At 44.7% G+C, this 21,159-nt stretch overlaps 1 protein-coding gene across 1 annotated transcript in view; it reads right to left on the bottom strand.

The window, feature by feature from the left end:
- Nucleotides 1-8,633: 8,633 nt before the first annotated feature.
- Nucleotides 8,634-21,159, bottom strand: part of LOC137534035 (sperm flagellar protein 1-like) — a 173,380-nt gene continuing 160,854 nt past the window's right edge. Inside the window, exon 7 of the mRNA XM_068255360.1 lies at nucleotides 8,634-8,855. Within this exon, the coding sequence (XP_068111461.1) occupies nucleotides 8,718-8,855 (138 nt within the window). The 3' untranslated portion in view covers nucleotides 8,634-8,717. The remainder of the gene's footprint in view (nucleotides 8,856-21,159) is intronic.

Genomic DNA, 21,159 nt, shown 5'->3' with positions numbered 1-21,159 from the left:
GTTTTCATCTCATCATTATACAGCAGTCAGTGTATTCACTTTCACTGCATCTGTTTGACTGCACATTGTATTATACCAGCAATCAGTACCTTTCACTGCATCTGTGTGACTGCACATTGTATTATACCAGCAGTCAGTGTATACCTTTCACTTCATCCCCCCAATATGGACAAAACAACAGGCAGAGGCAGGGCACCTGGCAGGTCTGTTCAAGGTCATGCTGTCATGATTTTGTGCGGCCCTCAACCAAAGTACAGTGTTCAGAAGGAGGCACGTGTCATCAACCCCCAATATTGTCAGGACGTAGTTGACTATTTAACACAGAACACCTCATCTTCCTCAGCTTCCGCACGGAAGCGTGACATATCTTCCTCCTCCTGCTCTGATTCTGGCCCCCCACTTAACACTCCGTCGGCAGCCATCACCAAAGTGCTATCATCCCAGGGCTCAGAGGTGTGGACATTTTTGTGTGTCGGATCATTCACACTTGTGATCTATTTTTTTTTTCTGTGTGTGTCCCACTGACACTTGTGTTGCATAGACAGCCTTTCTAATTCATACTTTGTGTGTGCCACTGCCAGCCAGGCCCAGCACATTCAGTGACTACCTGTTTGTGTGACAGGCAGCAGCACATTAATACCCAGTACTGCATATACCTATCTACCTGTTGTTCACAGTGCACCCACCTACCTACGTGAGCTGAGTGCACGCAGTGTCACTGTGCCTGTCCGATACCTGTCTGTGTGTGACAGGTGCACATTGTAATACCCAGTACTGCATATACCTACCTACCTACCTACCCACCTGTTGTTCACAGTGCACAACCTACTTGAGTTGAGCGCACGCACTGTCACTGTGCCTGTCCACTATCTGTCTATGTGTGACAGGTGCACATTGTAATACCCATTACTGCATATACCTACCTGGTGTTCACAGTGCACCCACCTACCTACGTGAGCTGAGCGCACACAGTGTCACTGTGCCTGGCCGCTACCTGTCTGTGTGTGACAGGTGCACATTGTAATACTGAATATACCTACCTACCTGTTGTTCACAGTGCACCCACCTACCCACGTGAGCGCACGCAGTGTCACTGGGCCTATCCGCTATCTGTCTGTGTGTGTGTGACAGATGCACAATGTAATACCCATTACTGCATATACCTACCTACCTACCTGTTGTTCACAGTGCACCCACCTACCTACGTGAGCGCATGCAGTGTCACTGTGCCTGTCTGCTACCTGTCTGTGTGTGTGTGACAGGTGCACATTGCAATACCCATTACTGCATATACCTACCTGTTGTGTTCAGTACACCCACCTCATCACTGCATATACCTACCTGTTGTGTTCAGTGCACCCACCTACCTACATGAGTGCACGCAGTGTGATATACCACTCTGTGCATACCTGTTAACTGCACCTGGGTGACTGCACATTGTATTAGTTAAGTCACTGCATACCTTTCACTGCATCTTTGACTGCACATTGTATTATACCTGGCAGGTATATACACTTGAATGGATGGCAGACTTGCCCTCCATAACAGATTCTCGTTAAAGGATTTAAAGTTGATTCATCTCATATACGGCAGGGCCTCGAAAGTCCTCCTGTATTGTTATTTTTGGTCACTACCTCGGGACGTGCATGCCATGCCTGCTGCCTTCCTTGGATGTGTGGTAGCCGTTCCTGCTCCTTTGCCACAGCGTGCCTGCTGCCTTCCTTGGATGTGTGGTGGTAGCCGTTTCTTAGGCTCCCACTCCGGACCGGAATCGAACCAGGATTCCCCGGCCATTACCAGTGGTCACTGGTCACTCGCAATGGCAGACTTGCCCTCCATAACAGATTCTCGTTAAAGGTAGTAAAGTCTATCTGTGTCATATACAGCAGGGCCTCGAAAGTCCTGTATTGTTATTTTTGGTCACTACCTCGGGAATTGCTTACAAAAAATGCAAATCGTACAAAAAACCCTGGTAATCACTTCAAAAAAATTGCTCACAAAAACACTTAGCGCTTGCAATTGTGCTTGTTATTTGTAATGTGAACTAGGCCTCACTCCTCCAATTTAAGAACAGTTTAAGAGGAAAACTGCACTATTTAGTGATTTCTTAAGATGTCTGAGACAGTTCTGCACAGATTTCTAAATACCTACCAATATTTTGTCTCAGACTCTCTTGATAAATGTCCCCCCCATGTGCGTTGTATGCAAAAAAAAATTTTTTTTATAGCAGCATATGTAATCGATAGAGAAAACATAATGTATGCAGAATTATGCTGCAGGATGTCAGTTTTTTTTCTGTACGTGAAAAGTGTGAACTAGCCCATTAATTAGCATGAAATGCATTTTCTGTGCAAAAAACATGCACAAAAACAGACAAGTGTGAACCCTGCCTCAATTTGAGGAGCATATACTGTATACGCAAGAGGGCATTCTAATGTACAGATTGGTGTAATTGCCTTCTTAAAACAGAAGGAAATTTGCAATAATTCAGTTATAAATGAACATTTGTGGTTACCCACAATGCACACCTACTAAATATGCAAATTATCCCTTTTTGCCCTTGGTAAGCCAAGCAAGCATCCAGAACCGCTGGTTTATAGCAAGCCTATAGCTTTAAGTTTTACACAGCCATATCAAACCCACATGTAGACAGCCTGTTTCGGACTTTTGGTCCTCATCAGTACATGGTAGGGATTGATAAGGCTGTATGAAATAGGGCTTGGTCTTATCAATCCCTACCATGTACTGATGAGGACCAAAAGTCCGAAACAGGCTGTCTACATGTGGGTTTGATATGGCTGTGTAAAACTTAAAGCTATAGGCTTGCTATATACCAGCGGTTCTGGATGCTTGCTTGGCTTACCAAGGGCAAAAAGGGATAATTTGCATATTTAGTAGTAGTGCATTGTGGGTAACCACAAATGTTCATTTATAACTGAATTATTGCAAATTTCCTTCAGTTTTAAGAAGGCAATTACACCAAGCTTTGCTTTTTTAGTAAGAGGGCTTTTTGGTCCCTTTTATCCCTCTACACATTCCTAGTAGTTTGGGTCACCCTGAGCTGCTTGGTTACTCTAATGTACAGATCTGACTGGGTCCCTTTCAGGGTCCTTGCGCTGCTTAGGGTATTGCTAACAGGAATGAGTAGTTTGGTCAAGCTCCTTTTTCTGAGAAGAAGGAGGGGGGGGGGGGGGGGGGCGAGCTTCTTACAAAAATTGTAAGTGCTAGTTTATCGAATAAGACAGTACTTGACTACATAAGGTTTTCTGAATTAACTGCTGATTTTTTTTTTCTAATAGTTTCAGCAACATTTTTATGAATGCTGGTTCAAAATGTGTTAATTCTTGTATCACTATGAGACAAGAAACACAGATGAAATCCAAGCACAACACCAGATGCATGAGAGATGTCTCTCCAGTGACAGGATGCAAGTATAAAAAATCTTCTGTGTAAATACCATATGGGAACCTTGTCTCAAAAGACTTGAAGACCCCAAAACAGATTGAACAACAGCAGATAAGATGGGAACTCATTTGATGGAAGAAATGACAGAACTAACATGTCTGAATGCTTTACAGCTTTTTCATTAGGACTTTGAAATCATAAGATGTCCTTCTAAATTATTTAGACTACTGTATTTACAAATATGTAGTATAAAGAAAGTCACATCACTGCATTTTTTTACTATTATTATTCTCCTGCTTTGATTTTTGCTAGAGAGATGATGTTAATCTTTAACCGTTACTCAAAGCTGTTTACAACTCCTTTTTCTCCCTTGTGTAAGTTGTAAAAAGAGAAATCAAGGTAGTGTCACTTAGATGATGCACGTTTATGTCCTATAAGGCTGGTTTCACAGTGGGACATTACAGGCGCACGTTAAAGCAGCCTGTAACGCACCCCACCGCACAGCAATGAAAAATCAATGGGCTGTTCACAGTGTCCACGTTGCGTTACATAGTAACGCTGCGCCACCAGACAACGTACTGCATGCAGTACTTTCTAAGCGGCAGAGCCGCGTTAGACTGCTTGCACATGCTCAGTAACGTTGGGGAGGAGCGGAGAGCGGCCAGGCAGGCACATGGCTAATTAATATTCACTGCACTCAGTGACGTGCAGTGTTTACTTCCTGGAGCGGCCGCTCTGTGCAGCGATTGGCCGGCGGGACCACGTGATGCCGCATGCGCACAAGAGTACGCATCACGGCATCACGGACGCCAGAGTGAGCTGCACAACGCGGCTCACTCTGACGTCCAAAGCAGGGAGCACCAGGCGTTGCGTTAGGGGCACGTTATGCGACCATAACGTCCCCTAAAACGCAACGTCCTGGTGTGAAACCAGCCTAACACTTCATCAGTACTACATGTCAGAGCTGGTTAAAGCCACAATGGGGCCCCAGGGCAAAATCTACCTGGCCCCCTGCCCCCTCCCCAGCATATTCACCCCCAGGACACCTGAGCCAGCTGCCTGGCCCCCAGATCTCCCACTTCAACTTTACTGTGTCCCCCAAGGCCCCTGCAACATTTTTTTTAGAATAGCAACTCACCTATCCTAGTGTGCTGCTCCATTCATGATTCCTGTCTTCATCCCCACCCACTGCATCTTCTCCACGAAGCATCCTGTTCTTTTTATTGCACAATGACTGGTCATGCAGGAGAGGCAGCCAGCAGGAATAAAGACAGAGAGCATGAATGGAGCAGCACACCAGGATAGGTAAATTGCTATTCTAACAAATTGGTGCACAAGGCACAAGTCAGGGGGAGACCTGGGGTCCCTGGGGCAACTGCCCCCTTTGCCTCTATAGTAACGCCAGCCCTGAACCTCACAACACAAAAAAACAACAACATAGGAGACGGATGTACTAGCCCTCAAAAGGGCAGTTTGGGGTGCTTTCACAACAAATGGGGAACAAGAACACAGGCCTAGCTAATGCTTTTCCTACCTATCTGCAGCAAGTCTGACCCTGCTCTCACTAACAGTCAGCAGCCAGCAGAGAATGAATCCAATATGGCCACTGCAACTGCTTTTTAATAGTGGGGTGGGGGGTCCAGGAGGGGGTGCTAGCTGATTGGCTGCCATGTGTCTGCTGACTGTGAGGTAAGGGTCAAAGTTTGGCTCCATGATGATGTATAGGGGGCGGTTCGAACACGCCATATGTTTGCAGTTCGCTGAGAATGCAAACAGCGGACGTTTGCCAGGAACTGTCCACCGGTGACCTGTTCGGGCCATCTCTAACCACTGGTTCTCAAATCTGCAACTAGCAGGAAGTACAGTAACATTTTACAAGGTTAGGGATGTATACACGTCAGTTCACTCCCATCTCAGTGGCAGGTATCAGCTATGCCACATAGCTGTTGTAGCACCAAGCTCCAGAGCACTGACCAGAGTAAAGCAAAAGTGTGTTAGTGTAGTACAACAAAACTCAAAACCTATAGTCATTATATTATAATAATTGTTGCGTTTTTCTTAATGAAAGCAGAGTAGTACTTCAACTTTTCTATCCTCCGTCAATATATTAAGAATTTAATTTCACATTATAGCAAATTTCCTTTTTTAAATGTCATGTTCTAGCAAATTACAATTTCCTTCAGGTATAAAATAATCAATAATCATTTAAGCTGTTACAAGCGTACATGCTTTGACTTTAGGCTGAATGCCTAGTATATCTACCCTTGCAAAATTTGCGCCCAAAACATATCTATAGCTTTACCTCAGTCGTACAGCACTGTGCTACTTACTACTCAAATGGCAGAGAGGCTCTCTTCACCCTCACTGTATACAATGCCGGATTTGTACATTTTACCGCCCAAGGCCCACTGTCAACCCCAAACTGCCCACTATGTCTCCCCTGGTCTTGAGAACCCCCATCCTATGCTCCCCTGTCCTGTGCTTCCCCCATCCCGTGCTCTGCTCGACCGCCTTGACCTGTGGAAGCAGGCCAGACAAGGACTGGGTCTGTGACCGCTGTGGTTTACATGTCTGGCAGTTTAACTTCTTAAAGTGAATGTTTACCGGTTTAAAAAAGAAAAAGTCAGATACTCACCTAAGGAGAGGGAAGGCTCGGTCCTAATGAGCCTTCCCTCTCCTCTGCCGGTGCCCGCTCCCGCGCAGGATCCCCCGTGGCAGTATTCGACCAGTTCGGTCAAATACTGCCACTTCCACATGCCGAAGGGAGCTTTCGGAAGCCTTCGGTAGCACTCGGGCTCCCGAGGACGCGGCCGCTCCATACTACGCATGCGCGAGCGCCCTCTATGACGCGCTCGCACGTACGTAGTATGGAGCGGCCCGTCTTCGGAAGCCCGAGTGCTCCCGAAGACCTATGAAGTCCCTGCAGCGGTGGACGCGAACGGGGGAGCCAGCGCAGCACCGAGGGCACCGGGAGAGGAGAGGAAAGGCTCATTAGGACCGAGCCTTCCCTCTCCTTAGGTGAGTATCTGACTTTTTTTTTTCATTAGCGGTACCCATTGGCTTTAAGTGTACCAGCCCACTTTCCGCTACTTGCTTCTTGGTGCCCTCGGCCATGGCCTTCGTGGCCTTGCCTTAAATCCGGCCATAACTGTATAATCGATGTCTGTCTACTGTGATTAAAGGTACACGTTTTTGCAATCTACAGTGCCTCAATCCTCTCTGCCATTTGAACATTGATCTGCTTTTACTTGGGAGCACGTAATTGAATGTACAGAATCCAGTACTGCCTGTCAATCTCTAGCAAGTATCTAATGCCAGCCTTTTCTCTCATACATATTGTGCTACTTACTACTTTCCTCTGGTTTGAGTCTTGCTATTTATCTGCTGATTGTTGTACCATATCTTTGTGTATTTGCTGTATATATTTGTGCTTGTTGTTTATTAGTTAGTCATTTAAAATTGTGTTGTTTGGTAGTGTTTGTTGGGGCTGTTGCATGGCTGTGTGGTTTCCGTTCATGTATACAATGTTCTCAAAATAGTGCACTAACCTAATTTCTTCTTTCACCGTAACCAGTGTCTGGTCTTTAGTATATTTCTGCAAACATGGTCCTCCACTTACCAGGCTGCGCAAACTGTGACAGTAGCTATTGACGCAAAAGTTGGCAACATCTGTGCAATGACCCTGCTCTTTTATTTTACATTGCTGTTGTTTCCAGTTACTTCCAGTTTGCTACAATACCACTACCAATTAACCATGGAGTATTTAGTAGTAAGGACATTTCAGGAATGGACATATTGTACAGGCAGCTTCATACTACGTTACCATGCTGGAATTCACTGTACTCCTGAGAGTGACCCATTCTTTCACAAATGTTTGTAGAAGACTGCACACACAGGTGATTGATTTTATATACCATGTGGCCATAGTGATTGGGACGCCTGAATTCAAACTTGCAGGGGAATTCCAACACTTTTGGCAATATAATATAAATCTTGTATGCTAGCTTGCTTTAGGTATATCATTTTCAAAGGGATCTGGTGTTTCCATATATGAACTTCATGCATTCATTTAGTGCTTGGGATGCGTGCAAATGTTCAGACACTGCCAAAATGCATATAAGGGTAAAGTCAAGTATTAGTTTCAGTGACTGTATGTAAAATGCACTTGATCATTTTTATTCTAAATTATACAGGTATATATGTTTAATAGTTCGGCGCTGCGTAATATGTTGGCGCTTTATAAATACAATAAATAATTAATTACCTGAAGTTCATCTTTAAAGGAATACTGTAGTGAGAGGTAGATGGAGGCTGCCATATTTATTTCCTTTTAAGTAATACCAGTTGCCTGGCAGCCCTGCTGAGCTATTTGGCTGCAGTAGTGTGTGAATAACACCAGAAACAAACATGCAGCTAATCTTGTCAGATCTGACAATAATGTCAGAAACACCTGATCTGCTGCATGCTTGTTCAGGGTCTATGGCTAAAAGTATTAGAGGCAGAGGATCAGCAGGATAGCCAGGCAACTGGCATTGCTTAACAGGAAATAAATATGGCAGCCTCCATATCACTCTCACTACAGTTCTCCTTTAAGGCGTGGCTTAACTTACGTGTACACTGTATAGTATTTCTTCCAGTAGTGTATACAGAATAGCTTTTGATTGTGTACATTACCAACTGCAAACAAGTTGTAACATTGTTGCTTTGCTTGCAAGAAGTCTTAATGTGCGCTTCTTCCTTATGGTGGCCACTAATGATCCAACCTGTTTCATCCAATCTTACCAAATCTATGTAGTAGAAGAGTAAAATGAGTGAATATATAGTGAATAGATACTATAGGCAGTCTTCTATATTACATAGAAATGGTAGGATTGGATGAAAATGATTGGATCATTAGTGGCCACCATTAGTGAAAGAAATGTCTATCTGCACTGTGTTATAATATTAAACAAAATATCGGTAACTGTACTCTTTATTTATACTTTATAGTATTTGTGTTTTAATAGAAAGAGTTAAAGGTTGCAGGGTTTTTAGTGCACTGAGCCAAGAGAGTGAGTAACAGCATTGGGTCACTGGAAAATGTTGAATGTCTCTGCATCTGCATAAGATACTAGACAGATATTCATCATTATAACTGTGATACTTGAGAAAAATATCTGGACACAGATGTACTTGCGTTGCAACTACAGGACAGAATTGAATAAAGGTTAACGCCATGAGAACGGACATTACGGTTGTTGCAATTTTACATAACCAGGTGCAGCATGTAGTGCTGGAACAGTTTGTGCAAGCGACAGCCCTCTTTCCAGTCTTCAGCCATACAAGCATTGTAACCCAGAAGTAATGTGCAACTTCACTTCGCTGCACTGCAGGCTGGTTGGGTGGGTGAGGCACTGCAGGCTGGTTGGGTGCCTGGTAGAATGCAGGTAGAACGCAGGCTGGTATGGAGACTGCAAGATGAATAGCAGGGTATCAATCAAGAGTAACATTTACCTCCAACAGGAGAAAAGCGCTATATAAATGTTCAGATTATTATTTTTATAGCTGCCTTCTCTCCCGGCAGACATTAGCAAAGTGGGGCCATGCTGCGCCTATCTGCCCTTGCACCTGCCAAAATTCCACCCTCTTCTCCATCAGTGCAGGGGGTGGGGGCAGGGCCTCCTCTGACGAGCCGTGCAATGGAAGGTGGTTGATGCTAATTCTTGCTTAAAGGAGCCACTCCTGCCTGCTCTGCTCCCTTTCTGGCATGTAGTTAATGGAGAGACCCTAATGCAGGACCATTTCTTTCTACAGAAGAATAAGGCAGCACAATAGAGATTCAGAGAATGTGCCCCATATCTTTAAAGGGAATATGAAGTGAGCGTGATATGGAGGCTGCCATATTTGTTTTCTTTTAAACAATTCCAGTTGCCTGGCTGTTCCCCTGATCCTGTGTCTCTAATACTTTTAACCATAGACCCTGAACAAGCATATCAGGTGCTCTGACTCAAGTCTAACTGGATTAGCTACATGCTTGTTTCAGGGTTGTGACTCAGATACTACAGATGCCAGAAGATCAAAAGTACTGCCAGGCAACTGGTATTGTTTAAAAGGAAATAAATATGGCAGGCTTCATATCACTCTCTCCAAGGCTACACTTTAACCAAAACGAGCCTCTGATGGAACTTGAGCAAAAGCAATCCTGAATCTAGGTCAGGGTTGTCAAACCCAATCACAAAAGGGGCCAAAATCTAAAACATAGGTCTAAGACTCAGGCCAAAATGTTTTTAAAGAGTAACTGTCGGGCATAAAATCAAAAATTAATTCTTTATTTTTATCTGGTTAACAAGTAATAAGGATGCTAATCAGGCAATCCAAAAGTTAAAATCACTATTACTTTTCTTGTTGATAAATTATCATTCCCCAGTTTACCTGACTCTTATTTGGTAAACAGAAAATTTGGTACACAAAAGAGAAGTTGCAGGGCATGCTGGGTTGTCTTTTTTTGCTTCTCTACTTCCCCTCAGACTTAACTAATGCAGCCTGATTGGCTGAAACCTCTTTCCGTACTGTTTTCCCTCCCACACCTCTGTTCCTCTCTGATTGGCCAAAATTTCTCAGGCTGAAACAATGCACTTTCTATAGTGAAGGGTGGACAAATCAGGCAGAGGAGACTAAGGGCGAATATTACATCACGACTGACTTCAAAATAGCCACAGTAAATATGGAAACTGTCTAGAATAGGATTCTCTACTTTTTCTTTATAAAATTCACAGGAATCATAACATGGACAGTGCAATACAAATGTTATGTAAGTAGAGCAAGTATTTATCTACTTCTATATTTGTTTTTTTTCCCTGAGATAGTATGGCTGACAGCTCCTCTTTAAATGATTTTTAAGGTTTAAATAAGTTGTCAGGAACCGTCTAAAAAGCTCAATTTATTATAGCTCTTTAAAAAAGCAAAACAGGCATAAACATTGTGTGTGCCGGGTCGGGACACACAATTTTTGTGCCTGTTTTGATTTTTTAAAGAGCTATAATAAATTGAAGTTTTTAGACGGTGTGGATCCTGACAACTTATTTGGATTCATTCCTTGTACACTCCAGGAGAGAGCACTGCATGTCATCACCCATTGGTGCTGTCACACTGGAAGTTTTCATATGATTTTTAAGGTTTAACATTTAATGAATTGTCTCAAACTAAGTGGCGTAACTATAGTAACCATAGGGGGGAGGGGGGTTTGCTTGAAGATATGGGGGACCACTTCTCCCCATTCTACAGAGCGGCGCAGTGGAGTAGTTTAATGTTTACCTGTTCCAGTGCTGCTTCGGGTTTTTTCTGTTATTGCTGACAGCCACATGTTTTATGCTGCATACCTCTGGCTCCTGATATCTGTCACATTATTTGACACGTCACCTATAGACAAGCCCCCACGTGAACACGACACTGAATATGTTACCCCCAGGTCTTAACATGCAAGGTATAGAGGCTGAGGCCGGGAAAACCAGAGTGCCACCAGAGCAATGCAAGATTATGCTGCTGGGTGATATCAGGTAATAGAGTGGAATGCCCTTATGGAGGAGATTACACAGATCACACCAGGAGCGATGAAAATGGAGCAAGATTGCTCAGAGCGACCGCAGATCTGAGCTTCTGATAACCGCCACAATAAACAAGACACAATGGTTGCTCAGTGCGACCGCAGCATCTGATGTCCACCACACTGAGTAAACAAGGGCAGACAACAGACTGACAGAAGGAATGCTTGCCAATCTAATTGCTGCCCCAGCAATAGCAAGCATCCACTCAGGCACGGACAAGACAAACAGGAATGAGCATAACTAATAGCAACTGCAGCTATAGTTACGTTCACAGGAACAGGACCAGCAGAAACAGACAGACAGAAGGATTGTTTGCCAATCTAATTGCTGCCCCAGCAATAGCAAACATCCACACAGGTTCAGACAACACAAACAGGAAGAAGCGTAACTAATAGCAGCTACAGCTATAATTATGTCCACAGGAACAGAATTAGCAGGAATACTACCAGTCACCAACGTGGTGAAGGCAGTCTAGAAGCTAACAGGATAGGAAAGACTTCACTGTACCCCTGCGGGTGCAGCGAACATCCAAGCAAGCAGGAAAAGGTAAAGCAATACAATTAAAACTTCATACAAGGAACCCAGCCGCCAGCTAATGCAAAGCTGAACTCTATGATGGGCAAAGTGTGAGAGGAGGAGCAGGCTTTTCTATGGACATCAGCCAATGAGAGAAGACATGCAAATTCCCACACAGCTGAATGGTAATCACTCATTGAAGGCTACAAGCTGACTGTGGATGGAAAGGACTCTCATTACAAATGCATGTAGGGAATCCAGGGCTGTCTGGCTGTAGTTCAACTGCAACAAGCCATAGGTGGATTCATGACAACATCCTGAACATCTCTGAACTGCAGAATGATTGCAGATGGAAATGACACTAATTGCGACTGCAATCAAAACCAAGCAACCAAATGCAAGCAGGGAAATCAAAACTGCTCGGTTGCAGCTCCACTGCAACCAACAGGACATGCTACAGGAGGGATCCTTACAAGCATAGAGCTTGTGGCTGCTGGGAAGAACAGAAGAGATCTGACACAGTGCTGGATCAGGTAAATATTCCACTTTTCCACAGTGCTACTCTGCACCAGTATGCTCCCTTTGGATGGGAAGGCGGTGTGCAGTCATTCTTTTACTGATTATAATCATGCACATTTGAAGCTCTTGAAAAGCACATAACGTGGCTAGGAGGGCCGGATTTGGCGCACGTGAGTTTGACACCTGCGATCTAGATAATACTTAAGAGTGGTATGAAGCCAGTTATCGCCGGGAACCCAGTAGCAGGGATATATGTGGTGCTAGTTACAGATCAGGTGTTATTTTGTGTGGTCAGAGCACGACGGTTTAGAAAACATACTTCAGCCATATATTTCTTTACTGCAATTTAATAATCATGTGTAATTCTCATCACTGCTCTGCCTGCACTACTCTTTCAACTTTTTTTTAAGTGAACCAGAATTAATTAAAATTAAAAAAAAAAATTAGATACATACCTAGGTAGAAAGAAAGTCTATGGATAGTCCTAGGCTTGGTAGTGAGACCCTGCAGAGAATGTGTTGCAATGAGATGTAGTGTTGCAATGTTGACCACCAAGAGTTAAGGCTCATACACACATCAGACCATAGTCTTTGGAAAATGAAAGATCACAGACCAATTTTACCCCGTTCCATGTAGTATGAGAGCCATACCTACACAGTCTATTCTATGGAGCTGAACTCCCCATCAGACAGAAATCTTTGCAAGATGCTGCACACAAAGATGCTGTAGACATTCAAAAGATCAGTATCTGCAAAAGATCTGTTCCTGCAAAAGATCAGTTCCTGCAAAATGCAATGATAGTCTATGAGATCTGCAGATCATCATACACACCTTGTTTAACAGACATTCATCTGCAGATCAGATCCACCAGGATGGATTTTCAGATCTGCAGATGATTGTCTGATCTGCAGATGAATGTCAGTTAAATGTGTGTATTAAAATCAGTCTGATGTGTGTATGAGGCCTAAAGCTCCCTCTCATGGGCATAGCAATCACCCCTGCGACCCCTGCCATCCCAGGGGGGCCCAGAGGCTTTGGGGGCCCCTCCTTCCCTCCTCCCCAACTGCAAGTGCTGCCAATTAGCAAAAAAACCTCTGTGTTCACTCATAAAAATGTGTGCAGGACCATGTGTGATTTTTTTTCCGGCTCCCAGATGCTGCTTAACAGCAGAACACTCTCTGCTGCCATTCCACGGCTCCCGATCATGTGACCCGCGTGGGGTTCGGGAACCAAGGGGGCCTCATGCTAACATTTTTGCAGGGGGGCTCTGTTAATTCTAGTTACACCCCTGCTCCCTCTTCAGTACAGAGGAGGTAGGCATGGTTTTCTCCCATAGGCAAATTAAACATGGGAGCTAGGCTTTTTTCTATTTTTTACTTTTAAAGAGAACCCGAGGTGTGTTTAAAGAATGTTATCTGCATACAGAGGCTGGATCTGCCTATACAGCCCAGCCTCTGTTGCTATCCCAAACCCCACTAAGGTCCCCCTGCACTCTGCAATCCCTCATAAATCACAGCCGTGCTGTGAGGCTGTGTTTACATCTGTAGTGTCAGTCTCAGCTGCTCCCCCGCCTCCTACATAGCTCAGGTCTCTGCCCCCGTCCCTTCCCTCCAATCAGCAGGGAGGGAAGGGATGCAGGCGGGGACTGGAGTTCTGCAGGAGGCGGGGAGAGCAGCAGACTGACACTATAGAGATAAACACAGCCAGCTCTGACAAGCTGTTTGTCAGCAGCGTGGCTGTGATTTATGAGGGATTGCAGAGTGCAGGGGGACCTTAGGGGGGTTTGGGATAGCAACAGAGGCTGGGCTGTATAGGCAGATCCATCCTCTGTATGCAGATAATAATCTTCAAACCCACCTCGGGTTCTCTTTAAGGCTGGATCCACACTAAGAGCTTGATTAGCGCTTGTTAAAAAATCGCTCCCATCCACTTTCATTAAAATCGTGCTAAAAATCACTGCGATTGCTGCAATTGTGTATGCAAAAACGTACACGATCGCATCGATTTTTCCTGCAATTTTTACCCCGATTTTAATGAAAGTGAATGGGAGCAGTTCAGCAAGCACTAGGGATCCTCAAATTCGGCTTCGGGAGATATCCGGATTTTTGCTATCCGGATATCTCCCAGTAATGCTGTGCGGGCTGGGCGGGGGGGTCAAGCTTACCTCTCTGACGTCTTCTTCGGTCGTCCCTCGGCGCCTCCCACGATGCGCTCCATGCGCGTCACGTGATTACAAACACTTCCTCCTTCAACCCGGAAGGAGGAAGTGTTTGTAATCAGGTGACCGCCGCTTGGAGCGCATCGTGGGAGGCGCCGAGGGACGACCGAAGAAAACAACAGATAGGTAAGCTTGACCCCCCGCCCAGCCCGCACAGCATTACTGGGAGATATCCGGATAGCAAAAATCCGGATATCTCCCGAAGCCGAATTTGAGCATCCCTGGCAAGCACTAACCAAACACAAGCGCTCACAAAAGTGCTTATAGTGTGGATCCGGCCTAATGCTTAGAGTTCTGACATTTTTAACTTAAGGAGCTCAGTCACATGTCTTGTACTGTGCCTCATTGAGTTTCACAGGTGTAAATACAGTATTTTTTTTGTAAATAAACTATTTATATATGTTATATATTTTAACTACTTTACCCCCAGCGGTACGGATTTCTCCTTCCCTTTTTCCACCCTGTTAACACCAAGGGACGGGGAAATCCGAACCTGACGCCGCTCCCGCCGCTGTTCGCGCTCCCGCTCGCTCGTCCGCGCGCCCCCGCGCTCGTGCACGCCGGTGCCCGCTCACCCGGAGATCAATGAACGTGAAAAACCTTCTACGAGAAGCAGTGATCATTGTGAGAAAAAAGCTGTTTCCCAGCCTCCTAACCCTTCCTGCAAGCGTACAGGAAGTACGCTTGCAGGTCGCATAAACAAAAAGTGGCCAAATAGTAAAACTACATCCTAAAGCATTTTTCATATACAAATACATTACTTTTACACTAAAAATTAACTCATTACCTCCTACACTCCCCAATTTTTTTTTTTGTAATATAAAAAAAAAATTACAAATAAAAAAAATACATAAATAGTTACCTTAGGGACTGAACTTTTTAAATATTTATGTCAAGCGGGTATAACACTGTTACTTTATAAACTATGGGCTTGTAATTAGGGATGGACGCAAAACTGAAAAAAATGCACCTTTATTTCCAAATAAAATATTGGCGCCAAACATTGTGATAGGGACATAATTTAAACGGTTTTATAACCGGGACAAAAGGGCAAATACATTTCATGGGTTTTAATTACAGTAGCATGCATTATTTAAAAACTATAAAGTCTGAAAACTGAAAAATAATACATTTGTTCCCACATTTTTTCCTATTTCCCAAAACACATTTAGAATAAAATAATTCTTGGCATAATGTCCCACCTAAAGAAAGCCTAATTGGTGGCGAAAAGAACAAGATATAGTTCATTTCATTGTGATAAGTAATTATAAAGTTATAGACGAATGAATGGAAGGAGCGCTGAAAGGTGAAAATTGCTCTGGTGCTCAAGGGGTAAAAACCCTCAGTTGTGAAGTGGTTAAATCCCAACTCCAGGGAACAATTTTATTTTAGTTTTGAATAGAGGGCAAAGGCTTTAAAGAGGAACTTAAAGGAAATTAGAACTGATGAAAAAGAAAAGTTTTATACGTACCTGGGGCTTCCTCCAGCCCCATCCGCACGGATCGCTCCCACGCCTCTGTCCTCCACCTTCTCCTGCTCCGGTACCGGGTCCTGTAACTTCAGCCAGTCTCCGCCAGTCTGCGCAAGAGAAGTGTGCCCTCTACCTATCTCTCCGGCGGCTGCTGGAGAGGTACATAAGGGGCACACTTCTCTTGTTATTATTATTATTTATTGTATTTATATAGCGCCAACATATTACGCAGCGCTGCACAATAGATAAAAGGGTTAACATACAAGATAGGACATACAGGCAACTCACAACAAAACAAGATCATGCAAATGATTTGATAACAATACAGTGTCATAGGTCAAAATAGAGACTGTTCTAGTCCACCGGAGGGGTGATTGTCAGTAAGATTGCATAATCAAGCTGGAAACACTAGGGAGGAGGGCCCTGCCAGAGGCTTACAATCTAAAGGGTGGGGGTGGAGACAGTAGGTGTATCTGTTGAGAGGGTGTCTAACAGAACATATTATGGTGCTGGTGTAGGGGGGTATGCAAGCATGAAAGGGTGAGTCTTGAGAGCTTGTGTGAAGGTATTAAAGGTGGGGGCGAGACTGGTGGCTGGAGGGAGCGAGTTCCAGAGAGCAGCTTATTGCGGGTGGACCTGGCATTCCAGAGGCCACAGGAAACTCTAGGGGTAGGATGGATAGGAATAAGGTTATGCCAAGGGGGTGTGTGGGTAGAGTTTGGGGGGGAGGGAAGGGAGGTGCATGGGGGTTGAGGGCCAAAAGGGAGTCTAAGGACAAAAGGGGAGAGGGTGCGGGGAAACAGAAGGGGGACAAGGTGTAGAAGGAGGTGGAGGTAGAGCATGTGGTGATGGGGGAGAGCGAGATGGGGAGGGAGATAGCTTGGAAATGGTGGAGGGGTAAGGGAGTGAATAGGAGGGAACATTTTGTACTGATGGGATAAGGTAGGATGGGGTGTGGAGAGTGGAAGCATAGACAGGGGGACAGCAGTTAGACCAAGATGAGATAAATGTCACCAATGATGTGGCTGAAGGGGTTCAGCAAAGTTGCATCAGTAATCAATCTGGTAAGGAGTAGTCCACAGGAGATCAGCAGTGAAGTTGGCAGAACATCAATGATGGCAAAAAAAAAAAAAAAAAAAAAAAAAAACAGTGTCAGACTGGTTGCAATTGGCTGAAGTTACGGGACACGGTACAGAAGACGAAGAAGACTGAGGACGGCGGCGTGGGAGCGATCAATGCGGATGGGGCTGGAGGAAGCCCCAGGTATGTATAAAACTTTTATTTTTAGTCAGCTCTGGTACACTTTAACCCCTAGCTGACTGCTCCACGCCGATTGGCATGAACACGGCGACAGCCCAGGACCACTCCGGCGTGAATGGCTGAGGATGGGGATTGCAGGAGATCGTACGCGCTGATGCGCGAGCATCTCCACATAAATGACAGAGCAGAGCTCCGCCTTCAGTCTCCCAGCGGAGATTGCCACTCGGAGAGTGTTAGATGGCGAAACCACTGTCTATTAACATTGTACAGCGCTGCGATGTACAGTGCTACAGCGCTTTACTGGGGACAGCCGTGTGACACGGCTGTCCCCTGGGGGACACAGGAGCGATCCGCTGTGATAGGCTGAAGCAGTTCTTCATTTTCAATCCCTGAGACTACCTGCGATTGTGTTAATGCCATTGATGTCCATGAGTGTCCTAAGAACAGGTAGTGAGGGAGTATTTCTCCAGTAAAATTCCAAAGGTGGTGGCAGACCCTTTCCACAGTGACCAAATTTGAAATTAAATGATTTTCTTCATGTTGGGCTTTAAGCTGCCCTTTAATCTCTAAAGAATTCTTATGTAGCTTGAGTCATACACCACAAACTCACTTTTAGATCTTAAAGTTGTGCTGCTGCTGACTAAAACATTAATGTTGAGCAGAGTTATAGAAATGTGCAGTTCTGTATTGCTGGTCTTACCATTGTTCAGTCTTGCACAGCTATTTTCCCCTTGATTGCTAGATGAGTCTTTGTGAAGTTGTTATGACTCATAGGGTTGTAAGTGGAAACATCAATCACTAACAATGTGGGATAAGAAAGTGGTATCACCAGGAGGGGCCAACAAGCCGGATCTCATACTTCAGTGCTGAGTACACGCTCCAGAGAGTCAAATTATAAACTCCACATTTTTACAGCAACATACTTGTCTGTTTTAAGAAACCACAAAGTCACTATGTAGGAGAGCCAAGGATACTTAATACTTTCCCAAGGGTTGAAATGACCCAGTTTCACATATATGCTTAAAAAAAGGAAAACTAAAATAATGCTTAAAAGAGAGTTTAGACTGCATGTGTTTTTAATTAAGTGCTTTTCACCATAAGGCTGATGTAAGTAAAACCTTCAGACTTGCTAAAAATAGGGTTTTTTTTGCAAAACAAAATTCTAAACTACCCATCGTTTCTGAAAGTAAAAATAATGATTGATTTTGCATTGTGATTGCAGCAGATCACGTGACCAGTTCAGATATGTTTTCTGTACAGCCCTGTACAGCCCCACAAAGTCACGCACACCTTGCACTGAGAAATGGAGTACTGTGTTATAACTGTCTAGCAGGGCCAGGTCGAGGCAGAGGCAAGAGAGGCTCTGGCCTCAGGGCGCAGTGTAGGAGGGGGCACACAACTCACTCAGCTATCATTCCCCTATTGTGTTTGAAGCCGAGAGAAATAAGAAAAGGTGATACATGGCAGTGACTGCAAGCCAGATAACTAGATATTAAGGTGTTGGGGGCCCTGGGGTGCCTTTTAGTCTAACAGCAATCAGTGTGTGAAGGGCCTGACCACTGAGGTAGGAGGGATGGAGGGGAGCACTTTGGTGTCTCAGCCTTGGGTGCTGGAGGACCTTGTTCCGGGGGGACATCGGGCCGGCGGTTGAGAGCAGCGGGGACATCGGGCCGGCAGCTGAGAGCAGAGCTGCGGCAAGGGACATGTTGGCTGCAAGGGGGTGGAAGAAGCCCTGGGTAAGTAGAGCTTGCATAGCTTAATTTGGCTGACATTTCCTTTAAGTTCCCCAGAGCTGCTCCAAGCTCTGTACACACACTGCTGCTCCATGCTCTGTATACACACTGCTGCACCATGCCCTGTACACACGACGCTCCATCCAAAGTCAACTGTAGCAGGGAAAGAAAGGGGGCGGTGCTGTGAGCTGCAGGATACCTGCAGATATTCTGGTATCTCAGCTTGTGTCTGTCCCCAGACACTGCACCGACCCTGGTCTGAGAGGGAATTCTGGGCAGCTGTAATCCCCCCTGTGTTTGCCTATGGCAGTGTCCTCAGGGCTTGTGATGAATTACAAACTATAATTCTTGGCTTGGTTGAGGCCTCATACTCCCGACATGAACTTAACAATGATTTCCTCTTGTTTAGTGACTTATAGGAATGTAAGTTGCCACAGCATGGGTTCACCAGTACCAAACTTCCATCCCATAATGCCCAGCATGACCTCTGACCTGATGTTAGTTGACCAGTAGGGTTGGGGTTTGGGGGCACTTTGGGTCACGAACAATGGCTGGATAGCTTTAGGTCAGAGGTCATGCTGGGCATTATAGGATGTGGAAGTTTTCCGCTGGCAAACCTATGCCAGGGTGAATTCCATCCCTAGTGACCTACATTGACCCTCATTGTTTTTGCCTTACTTAAAGTTCTATTTTGCTCTCCCAGATTTTCCATTGTAAGTAAAGCTAAATAGAAGTTTATTTTATTCTTCACATCTAAACTAACCATCTTGAAACACTTATCAGAGTTTCATGGAGGGCAGTTGGATAGTCTCCAACTTATTGGGATAGCATGGATCTCTTATAATTTATCCACTGGGGAACGTTACTGTAGACTGTGTTCACAAGAAACGTTTTGGATATATAACAATAACAATGATATTTTTATAGCACTTTTCTCCTTGGGGACTCAAAGCGCTGTGACCTGCTGTAACAACCTTACCTTCCAGTGGCACGTCCCGCGGGGTCCGGGCAGGTGGCGAGATTTCTGTGCTGGCATCCTCCAGCGGTGTCCCCAGTTCCCCTGCGGCGGTGAGTTCTGGCGCGCGTGTGCACAGTGTGCCCAATCGGATGTGCGCAAGGTCAGACAGGCCTTATAGGCTGAGGAGGTGGGTTTAGGTGATGTCAGCGGTCATGTCACTAGGTGACATCACCATGCAGGAAGTGCTGTCAATTTTGGGAGTGTTTTCTGGAGCTATCAATGTGTATTTAAGGCCAGAGCACTCAGTCACTCACTGGCCTTGATACTAATCAGTTCGCTGGTTCTTGGCCTGGCTAGTGAGATTCTGAGAGCTACATTTATACATTGTGCGCCGCACAATATATATGTACTCTAGTCAGTCAGTGCTATTTTTTTTGTAGTTATATATATTCGTAATATTATGGTTATATTATTGAAGTAACATCCTATTGTATATTTATCTGTGTACCGATCTCTTGCCTGCCTCTTGACCTCGCTCTTGTCTTGTCTTTCTGTACCACTGCCATCTGATGCACGTGTTTGACTCAGCCTGTCCCTGGCTTTGTTACTGCTTGATCCTTTCAATACGACTGACATCTGACTTATGTGTATGACCCTGCCTGTTTACTGACTACAATATTGCCTTGCTACTCTGTACCTCGATACCTCTGACTTTGTGTATGACTATGGTCTGATCTTGACTATGCTTACGCACTACTGTTTGTGTGTTACACTAGTACGTTACCTCATCACGTATCAGCATGATACTATCAAGGCCCATAAAAAATAATGGAGGAGTTGCGAGACCAGATTTTGACACTCGCAGGTGCTGTTAACCATCTCACTGAGCAAGTTGCCACTCAGCAAACACAGTTGACCTAGAAAATAAATTTGTCCGCTAATGTCAATAATCAGCAAACTCCTCCGCTGGCTCCTACTCCATCAATTATAGAGCCTAAAATGCCATTACCAGAAAAGTTTACAGGTTCAAGTTCAGATTTCAGTAATTTTCGTAACAGATGTATGTCCTACTTTGAGGTCAGGTCTAGATCTTCAGGAACAGAGTCCCAGAAGTTTACGCTAATTAAGACCTTACTGCAGGATGACTCACAAACCTGGGCCTATGGATTAAATCTAGATCATGTAGCTCTCACCTCTGTTGAAAGTTTTTTTTTTTTTTGCCATGGCAACCATATTTTCTCATCCCGATATTTCAGCCACAGCTGCTCGTAAATTACGAGACTTACGTCAGGGTAGACATACTGTTGAGGAGTATGCGGCTGAGTTTAGGAAATGGTCTGTATCCGTTAAATGGGGTGGGGCAGCACTCTTAGACCAATTTGTTTTCGGCCTAGCTGATTCTGTATATAGTGAGCCATCCTGAGCCTAGAAATCTAGAGGATGCTATTTCTCTGGCCATAAAGGTCAGGGTAAAGTCTATTCCACCTCAGGTCAGG

Source organism: Hyperolius riggenbachi, chromosome 10 (assembly GCF_040937935.1).
Source record: "Hyperolius riggenbachi isolate aHypRig1 chromosome 10, aHypRig1.pri, whole genome shotgun sequence".
NCBI lineage: Eukaryota > Metazoa > Chordata > Amphibia > Anura > Hyperoliidae > Hyperolius > Hyperolius riggenbachi.
This window is presented reverse-complemented; position numbering and strand designations above follow the sequence as displayed.